The 9,733-nt window shown below is 58.6% G+C and overlaps 1 protein-coding gene across 1 annotated transcript in view; it reads right to left on the reverse strand.

Annotated features, from left to right (window-relative positions):
• Positions 1–16: 16 nt before the first annotated feature.
• The window catches only part of PLEKHG6 (pleckstrin homology and RhoGEF domain containing G6), a gene marked incomplete at its 3' end in the record, with an annotated part of 15,113 nt that continues 5,396 nt past the window's right edge, over positions 17–9,733 (reverse strand). Inside the window, exons 9-13 of the mRNA XM_008053721.1 lie at positions 9,311–9,565; positions 8,835–8,967; positions 8,612–8,727; positions 1,108–1,253; positions 17–371 (exon numbers count right to left, since the gene is read on the reverse strand). Of these exons, the coding sequence (XP_008051912.1) occupies positions 17–371; positions 1,108–1,253; positions 8,612–8,727; positions 8,835–8,967; positions 9,311–9,565 (1,005 nt within the window). The remainder of the gene's footprint in view (positions 372–1,107; positions 1,254–8,611; positions 8,728–8,834; positions 8,968–9,310; positions 9,566–9,733) is intronic.

Below are 9,733 nucleotides of genomic sequence, written 5' to 3' on the forward strand. Positions count from 1 at the left end.
CCCCGCTGGCTCCCGCTGAGGCCCCGTCTTCGTCCTCGGACCAGGCCGGCGCGCCCCCCCGGGGAAGACTCCATCCTTGGCGGGTCGCTGCCGGCAGTTCGGGCGCGCTTCGGCGCTGGGCAGCTTGGGGGTCGGGAGGCCGGGGGCGCCGCGGAACGGCGCGGAGGGCAAGGGTGGAGAAGCTGAGACGAGGGTCCCGCCGAAGGGCCCGCTGGCGAAGCCGGCTCAGCGGGGAGCGGCAGCCCTTGGGGGAGCTCGGGACCAGGGTGCCGTAGCCAGAGTCCGAGGTGTCGTCCGGAGCAGCCGGGGAGTCCTCGTCCGTGTCCTCGGTCACCACCAGGTGGGGGATGCTGGTGGAGAACTCCGAAGTCCTGCAGCGAATAAATAGCACGGAGAGTCAGGTGCTTAGGGTTCTAGTTCAAGTCTGGGACGCGCTCCTGGGTCGCCACACCCGGACACGGCCACTCCTCCAAACTTCAGGGTCGCCCTTGCGTTGCGCTGTGCTTGTCTTTCTCACCTTGCTGGCTACACTCAACCCCTAAGACAGGGCGGGCTGTCCTTTGTCCACAGCCAGCTTACCCACAGCACCCGAGCCAGGACCTTGTGTCAAGCGGGTGGCCAGGTTTTCGCCGGGTTTCTTCCCGACTCCCCCTGAGGTTGTCCAAGTGAGGGATTCTTCGTTACTCCATTTCTCCTAACCATGCCGCAACGCAGCTGTGTTATCCTGGGGGAACCTTTCACACTCTCTGGGGATTTGGACAAGCTGGATCCTGGCAGCGCTGAGCAATCCATACCCATCTTAGCCCACCCCCCTTTTCTTTTGGAGTTGGAGCCTCACTCTGTCACCCCGGCAGGAGCACAGTGGCACACTCACAGCCACCGCAGCCTCGACCTGCTGGGTTCAGGCGATCCTTCCGCCTCAGCCTTCCAAGGAGCTGGAACCACAGGCTGACACTGACCTGCTCTCCTCTGAGCCTGCGCCCCTCTGTCTGTTCCCGGCCCCCCTAAACCCTAGTGCCATCTCTCAGCCTTTGGGGTTCCTTCTCTCCCCCTCCCTGCCTGTAGCTTGCCTACCTTGGAAGACCTCGTGGTCCACGTGGGCCTTACCTCCCGTCCGCACTGCTCTGAGAGCCCTCCAGGGAGGGCGTGGAGGGCCTGGTGCTGGGGCACTCCCTCTCCTGGTCCCGATAGAGGGCCAGGAGCCCTCTCTTCTGCTGGACGTACTCCTCTGCCTTCAGCTTCTGCAGGGTGTCCTGGGGCGGGGAGACTTCCGTGAGTAAGAGCTCTCCTTTACGGAGCGCTTGCTGTCGAGTGCTTTATAGACGGCGCTTTATTTCACCTTCACAGCAACCCTGCGAGGCGGACGAGTTTGCCCCTGCTTTACCACTGAGACATGGAGACTCTAAGTTAAGTACTGCTAGAGAGGCACATCTTGCAGCGAGCAAGGGAGGTGTGCCAGGATTTGGTGGCACCACACGCTAAGCTGGTATTGGGGGTGGGGGGGCCGGACAGATTGCCCCTCTCGCACCTGTAGCTCTTCCTGCGTCTCAGGCCCCCTCGGCAAACCCTCGGTCAGGTCTGCCCACTTCTTCAGGAAGCCCTTCCTGACTGGCAGTGATGGTGTCGGTGCTCTGAACTGGTACTGGGCTTGCATCTGCCCTGAAGCTGGCAGGAGCAGGGGGGCAGAGGGCAGACAGGGGCAGGCGTTGCCCCCGGCTAAGGACTCTGCTGTCCTTCAGAGGAATGAAAGCAAGACTGTCCCCCCGAGGAGAAGGAGAGGACACATTCCGCTGTCTGTCTTCCTCCATGTTTTCACACAGAGGCCATCAGATGAAAACAGTGCTGTCTGAGAAGTGATTGCTTTTTTCTTTTCTGAATCGAAGTCCCACTCTCGCCCAGGCTGAAGTGCAGTGGCACACACACGGCCCCTGCAGCCTCGACCTGCTGGGCTCAGGTGATCTTTCCGCCTCAGCCTCCCAAAGTGCTGGGATCACAGGCATGAGCCATCACGCCTGGCTGAGAGGTGATTTTGAAGCACTTGCACGCATGCGTGGCCCCTGGATACACGCCATTGCCCTGTAGTGTGGAAAGCACGGAGAGTAGCCCATTTTACAGATGAGAAAACTAGACAGGGAGGTGAAGTGCCCGGCCAGAGTTCGCACAGGCAGTGAGAAGCTGAGCCAGGACTGGGCTTCGTGCTTGAGTCTTAGTTCAGTGACTCGCTGCTTTTCAGGGGCAGCCTTGAAGGATAAAGAGTGAACTTGGGAGAGTGAGGGGGAGGGAAGGCAGCAGAACCCAGGAGAGGTCGTAGCCGGAGGCTGAGCGAAAGGGAGGTGGCGACAGCGGCTGCTGTGGATGGTGCTGATCTCAGTGCTCTCGGCGGTATCATTGTGAAAATAGTGAAGTGCTTCTGCGCTTCCCGGGCCTCCCCACCCCCTCCCAGGCATCCCCACCCCCACGGTCCAGCGACTAGAAGAACATCAGGCGCAGCAGAGGACCTCAAGGAGTCCCCCCAACAATGCTCCGTTCTGAATGGCTGATGCCCACACCATGGTGCTTGTTAAAGACTTCTGATCTCTCCACACGAGGCAGAAACACAGGAGACACGGAGGAGAAAGGGATGCACAGGAATAGGACGGGGCGTCTATTCCCGTTTCTTCTTCCCTGGCTCTCCCATCACTCAGTTCCAAGGATGGCAGCAGAGCCAGGGTCCCTGGCAGCCTCGCGAGACTCGGTCTGACGGCCAGAGCTGGGCTTGGGGCCCGGACACAGGACACCACGTCAGGGCCACGTCCTGGGACGACTCCCTCCCCCCCAGGCCTCACCTCCCAGCTCCGTGTGAAGTGAGGGACAGAATGGAAGGTGGGTGGGGGGCGGCCTGCCTTGCTGAGATGCCGAGCCCCTGTGCCCCAGGGGACCCAAGTTCAGGCTTGTGTTTGGGGTGCCCCGAATAGGGATCCTGGAATGTTGGGATGTCGCATGAAAGGGAAGAATCAGAAGGGGGGCACTCTGCGAGGACCACCTAATGCCAGCGCCTCCGCTCACCTGGCCCCTCGCCCCACCCCAGAAGAGGTGGGAGGCAGGGGGAGCCGCCAGCATCAGGGGCGCGACTTTGGAAGGGGCCCTCGGCGCCTCTGCAGCAACCCTGGGAGGATTTTCTTAGCTCGGATGCCCGGAGAGACATATGGGTGCCCGGGAAAGGGAGGAAGTTGGTGCTTGAGCCAGGATGTGACTCCCTTGGAAACTGGGAATAAGGAGGCAACCCGCCACCCGCAACTCCGGCCGGCAGGATTCTTCTTTCTTTGTTGGGTGGAGAGGAAATGCCTCCCCTCCGGGCTTCTGGGGCAGCTCTCAAATCCACCAGCTCCCCTCCCGGAGCCCCCCAGTGCTGGGTCTCTGGAAGGTGCCCACGGGCCACCTGAGCCACAGACGTGAAGGCAGCTCCCCAGTCAGCATCAGGGTTGCCCGGGCGCCACCGACTACCCGTTCTCTATTGATGACATGAAGCGCTGGGCCTCGTACCAGGCCGTTGGACAGACGGTTCTCCCGTCTACCCCACGTGGTAGTTACCACCACCACTGCAAGCCCCCAGACAGCGGCTAGACTCAGAGGAGTGTGGTGTCGCCCAGGCACCCAGATGACACGCCGGAGCCAAGGGCTCTGGCCTCCTTCAGACCCCGGCTTGCCCGTTCCCCCTTTGCCGCCCCCTCCGCCTTCCCCCAGGCTTTAATTTCTGGGCCTCTGACTCTGACAACAGTGCCTTCTGCTCTGTTCCTGTTCCTTTTCCTCTTCCCAGCCCCTAAATGTAGGCGTTCCCCAGGATCCATCTGTCCTCCCTCGAGAAGCTCTAAATGTGGCCGCTGTCACGGCTCAACCCACTAGGACCAAGTCTCTAAGTCAGCACTTCTCCAAGAAGGGGAAGAAGGCAGTCGTCTCCCCTGGGGGTTGCCCCCTGAAGGGGACCGGCAGGGATTCTGCTGCCCTCTACAGTTTACAAAGACTCGAGACACTGGAGAGAAAGATGCCCGGAGAATTTGATGTGAGATGATAGTAGAACGAGTCTGGAAGTTTCAGGCTGCTTTGTTTGTCGAGAGCCTCAGTGCCATCTTGGTTATAAGATCCTTGTAGACCATTCCTGATAGCCTGGACTGCCTGGACTGAGCCTACCAGCGGTGAAGTTATTTTCTGGGAAAATACCAGCAGCTTTTAGTGCTCCCCGCCCTCACCCCCAGTTCTAAAGAGAGAAGGTGAAGGTAGGGATGTTTTCTCGGAACCAAAGGAAGAGAACGTTCTGAGCGTGGGGTGGTCAAGAAGAGAGGCTGCCTGCCAGCCAGGCCAACAGCACAGGCCTTCGTGGGCAGGTGGGGCTCCAGGGACATGGATGCTCTTGTCCTCACCGCCCCCGCCGCCAGGCTTCATGATGAGCCATGAGAATGAGATTACTTGCCAGTTGGTCCAGCCCGGTGGAAGGTGTGTCTAGGCTTGGGCAGAGGAGGTGGAAAGAAGCCCCAGCCGTCCAGAGATGGGATTACGTGCCCTGGGAGCAGGGCAGATGGGAGACCACCCACTCCACAAAAGCCCTGCCCCTCCACCCCCCCACCTTCGGCTTCCTGAGAACTGCCGCCATCTTGCCCAGGGATCCAAGGAAGCCACAGCCCCCAGAGGCTGGACACAAGACCTTGAGGTTCTGTCTTCCTCACTTCTCACCTGAATACCAGGCCTTTGTTTCCCTATTTCCTAAAGCCTCGAAGACATCTCTGCTTGGCTATATCTTGCCTGCCTCAATTTCAGAGGGCTCCTGTTTAAAATGAAATATGGCTGGGCTGGTGGCTCATGCCTGTCATCCCAGCACTTTGAGAGGCGGAGGTGAGAGGACTGCCTGAGCCCAGGAGTTTGAGACCAGCCTGGGCAACTTGGCCAGACTTCATTCTACAACAAATCAAAAATTCGCCAGGCATGGTGGCGTGCGCCTGTGGTTTCGGCTACTTGGGAGGTTGAGGCGGAAGGATCACCTGAGCCCAGCAGGCCAAGGCTGTGGTGGCCGTGATCATGCACTTCAGCCTGGGCGATAGAGCGAGACTCTGACTCTAAATAATCAATAAAAAAATAAATAAAAGGAAAGGAAATACTCTTCCCCTGGCTTCCACTTCTCCCAGGAAGCAACGACTAAACAAACAGGTTTTCCTCTCCAATGATCCTGTCCGTTGCCCACATAGCCTTCCAAGCAGAAACCTCGGGAGGCTAAACCCTCCTCTTTGTCCTTGGGTGTCTTTCTGAGCCAAGTGCTGGCACCAGTCTGCGTGCCTGATGGGAATGTTTCTTCCACTCTGCCCAAGGAGGCAGGTACTGTTATCGTTTACATCCGTTTTGCTGCAGAAGAAACCATAGCTGAGTGAGGTCCCCTAGAGTGTCCAGGCTCACACGGCCAGTACCTGGAGCACTGGTGACTGGGCCTACATTGTTCTACATTCAGAGCCACCGCCTCCTTGAAGCTCACCTGTCTCTTCCGCTTTCTTTAGTTCCTTTCTTCTCCTTGGTTTTTGCTTTCTTTTTGCCATGGCGCTAGACCTCAGCGTTCCACACCCAAACTGGTGTAGCAACCCTCCCGCCGCCAGTCACTCCCTCCTCCCGCCCACCCTCCAACATCACACTGCCACCTGGTTTACCAAAAGCCCGGTTCAAGACAAAGCACACTGACTTTGCCGTGCCGTTCCCTGGTTTAAGATTTCACAGTGGCTCTCTCTCGTCCACCCTAATCAACCCAGTCCCATCTTGGCCACTTTCTGCATCAGCCTGGGGGCCTGTAGGACCCGGCCTGTCCCCACTGGCTCACACCCACACTGTGCTCCAGACTCAGACAGAAGTGGTCACTGTTCCCAGGATAAGTCCAGCCCAATTGCTCCTCTGATTCTGCTTCTTCTGGCCTTTCCCATCCTTAAAAGTCCAACTTGGCTAGGTTCGTTGGCTCAGCCTGTCATCCCAGCACCTTGGGAGGCCGAGGTGAGTGGATGGGCTGCAACCCAGGCAACTTGGCGAGACCTTGTCTCCACAATCAAAGCCAAAAATTAGCTGGGCAGGGTGGCGTGCGCCTGTAGTTCTAGCTACTTGGAAGGCTTAGGCCAAAGGATTGTCGGAGCCCAACGGATCAATGCTAGGGTGGCCGTGAGCGTGCCACTGCACTCCAGCCTGGGCGACAGAGTGAGACTCCAACTCAAAAAAAAAGAAAAAGAAAAGAAAAAACCCAACTCAGGTTCTCTCCTTTCTTTGGCTATTCGGCTCCTGAGTGGACTGAATGGCGGCCCCCTGAAAAGAGATGTCTAAGCCCTAGCCCTCAAAGCCTGTGACTGCGTCCTTATTTGGAAAAAGAGTGTCTTTGCAGATGTACAAAGCTCCTAAGGGTCTCAGGATGCGAACCACCTGCATTTAGGGTGGGCTCCAAATGGGATAATGGTGTCTTTTTTTTTTTTTAGTTGGAGTCTCACTTTGTCACTCAGGCTGGAGGGCAGCAGCACGCTCCCGGTCACTGCAGCCTCGACCTGCTGGGCTCCGGCGATCCTTCCGCCTCGGCCTTCCAAGTAGCTGGAACTACAGGCGCGCGCCACCACACCCGGCTAATTTTTTTTTTGATTTATTGTAGAGACAAGGTCTCTCCAAGTTACCCGGGTGGGTCTCAAACCCATGGGCTCAGGCGATCCTCTCGCCTCGGCCTCCCAAAGTGCTGGGATGACAGGCTGAGCCACCGAGCCTGGCCATATACTGGTGTCTTTAATTTTTCTTCTTCTTCTTTTTTTCCAGCCTACTAGATCCACTGAGATCATACTGGTGTCTTTGTAAGAGAAAAGAGAGGGAGATTTGGGCACAGAGACAGAGAGGAAGGCCATGGGAGGACAGAAGAGGAGATTGGAGTTTTGCTGCCACAAGCCAAAGAGCACCTAGCACCCTGGACGCTGGAAGAGGCGAGGGCAGATTCTCCCTGAGAACCTCGTGGGAACTCAGTTCTGCCAGCACCTTGATTTTGAACTTCTGGCCCCAAGAACTATGAGCAAATGCGTTTCTGCTCCATTTCAGGCCACCCTGTGGCATCCAATACAGCTCCATCAGAATCTGTCCTCTTTTGAACACGCTCTGCTTTTTACACGCTCTGCTTTTTACCACGGCACTCCCCTGCCTGCTACCTCCATTGGCCCCATGTGAGCCACAGGACAGAGTTCAAGTTCCTTCTCATGGTGTCTGGAGATGGGCATGATCCGGCAGTGCCTTCTCCAGCCTCTCTCCTGCTGCATCAGCTCTTGAACTTCATGCCCTGGCAATGCCAACTGCCCGCCGTGTGGGCGGCTCACTCCACACACACACCTGTCCACATCCTGGCCTTTGCACATTCTGTTCCTCCATGTGGAATGCCCTTCCCTTCCACGCTCGACTCCCTGGTACACTCCTGGGTGTCCCCCAGGGTGCTCGGACATCAGCTCCTATGTGTCCCTTAACACAGCCGTCCCCGACCTTTTTGGCACCAGGGACCGGTTTTGTGGAAGACGATTTTCCACAGATGAGGGGCGGAGGAGGTGCAGTCAAATCTCCCTGCTAATATTCGTCTCTATCTGCGGCCGCTCCCCACCCCAGACCACCATGCGTTGCAGTCTCCTAGGGAGTGGGTGGCCTAAAGCCCTCGCGTGCCCAGTTCACAAGAGCGTTCACGCTCCTATGAGAATCTAACGCCAACACTGGTCTGACAGAAGCAGCTCAGGCGGTCACGTGAGCGATGGGGGGTGGCTGCACATGCAGATGCATCTTTGCTCTCTCACCTGCCGCTCACCTCCTGCTGTGCAGCCCGGTTCCTAACAGGCCACAGGCTGGGCTTGGTCCACGGCCCAGGGTTTGGGGACGCCCGCCTTAATGGACCCACCGGATGACACACTGCTCCCTTCTCTGTCCTGGTTCCATTCCACATACTGTTTCAATTATTTGCATTCTAATGACTAACTAGGTTGCAGTACCCACACCTCGAGGACAGGAGGAGTGTTTATCCTTTGCCAATGATTCCCTAGCACCTAGACCTGGTGCCTGTACCCAGAGAGTGCCCCATAAATGTCTGTGAATAGAAGATGAAGCCGGCCGGGCGCGGTGGCTCACGCCTATGATCCCAGCACTTTGGGAGACTGATGTGAGAGGACTGCCTGAGCCTGCGGGTTTGGGACCAGCCTGGGCAACTCGGCAAGAACTCTTCTCTACAATAAATCAAAAAATTAGCCGGGCATGGTGGCGCGTGCATGTAGTTCCAGCTACTTGGAAGGCTGAGGCAGAAGGATTGCCTGAGCCCAGCAGGTCGAGGCTGCGGTGGCCATGAATGTGCCACTACCCTCCAGCCTGGGCGACAGGGTGAGAACGGCAACTTGAAAAAAAAAAAGATGAAATCTAGTTTTGGGGTGTACAGATCTTTGGCGGGGCTAGGTCTTGGGCGGCTGGCACAGTACCTAATCAAAGGCTTTTTCTGTCCTCTTAAGTGTCCCTCTGGAGGACATGCCTGGGGGCTGATGGTCCAGTGTGAGTCTGAGTCCCCCGGGTCTTTTCTCCCCCACCCCTAAGTAGCCCTCCCACGCCTGCCTTCCCATACCTGGGCCTGCTTGGTCTTCTGCAGCCACCGGGTACAGACCGTGGCGCTGGGGCAGTGCACAGTGAGGGCGCTGGACACGCACTGGAATTCGGTGAGATGGATCACCAGGAAGCTGCCTGGGGGTAGGGGAAGGGTCTGGTCAAGGGCGAGACCTTACTCGACCCCCATCCCCGCTCCTCCCGGAGGCAGGGAGAAGCCAAGGCTTCCTGCCAGAGACACATACTTGGGTCTCGCAGGGGTTGGCACACAAGCCTCTCCAGCATGAGAGGGGGGCGGATGACCTTGGCTTTGTCCGCCTTGCGCTGGGGCTTGGTCACCAGGAGGACATCAGAGAAGAGGAACAGGTGCACGTCCAGCTGGGGGCGGAGGCATGGGGAGAGAGGCGGGGTCAGCTGAGCCGGGGCAGGGCGGGCTGGGGAGCGGGGCTCAGTGTGGGCACAAGCGCCCTAGGGACACGCGCAGGGCCAGGATGCCAGAGCGGGAAGCGGTGTCTGTGGGTCCCATCTCTTGCCTTAGAGGTGGGGAAAGTGGTTGGCTCGGGGTCATGCAACCGGAGCTCGGCCAGAACCGTGCCCTTGTCCCGACACACACACCTCTCTTGTGCCCTGTCCGTGTTTCTGTCCCTGGCCCTTCCCCCACCATGGCTCCCTCCCCCCGCAGATCCTCCCCACACCCCTGCAAGCCGCTGGGCACCCTCACCTTCCCTTCTCGCCCCTCCTTTACGCGCACAGGTCCGTCCAGCAGCAGCTGTCTGGTGTGCTCGGGGGCAACCCCCAGCACGGGGGCCATCAGGTCCAGGGTGGAGAACTGTCGCAGGTACTGAGGGCCCCAGAGGGGAGGGTCAGGGAGCTGGACAGGCTGTCTCAACATCCCGGCCAAGGGCGCCCCCTGTGCTGCCACCAGCACCTTTCTCCCTCTGCCCTTCCCCAAAGGGCGAGAGGACGCCTCCTGGTGCTGCTGTCCCAGGACCCTCACGGCTGGGAAGGAACGATGCCCCCTCGTCCCGTGGCACCCACACACAGGGGGTTCTGGCCCCGGCCCCTGCCCCAGCCGTTCTGTGCCCGGATCCCAGGACCTGCTTTGTTGGAGCCGCCATGCCCAGGCCCCCTCACCTTCTCCACC

This window comes from Carlito syrichta, unplaced genomic scaffold (assembly GCF_000164805.1).
Source record: "Carlito syrichta isolate Samal-C Ts95f unplaced genomic scaffold, Tarsius_syrichta-2.0.1 Scaffold288408, whole genome shotgun sequence".
Classification (NCBI taxonomy): Eukaryota; Metazoa; Chordata; class Mammalia; order Primates; family Tarsiidae; genus Carlito; species Carlito syrichta.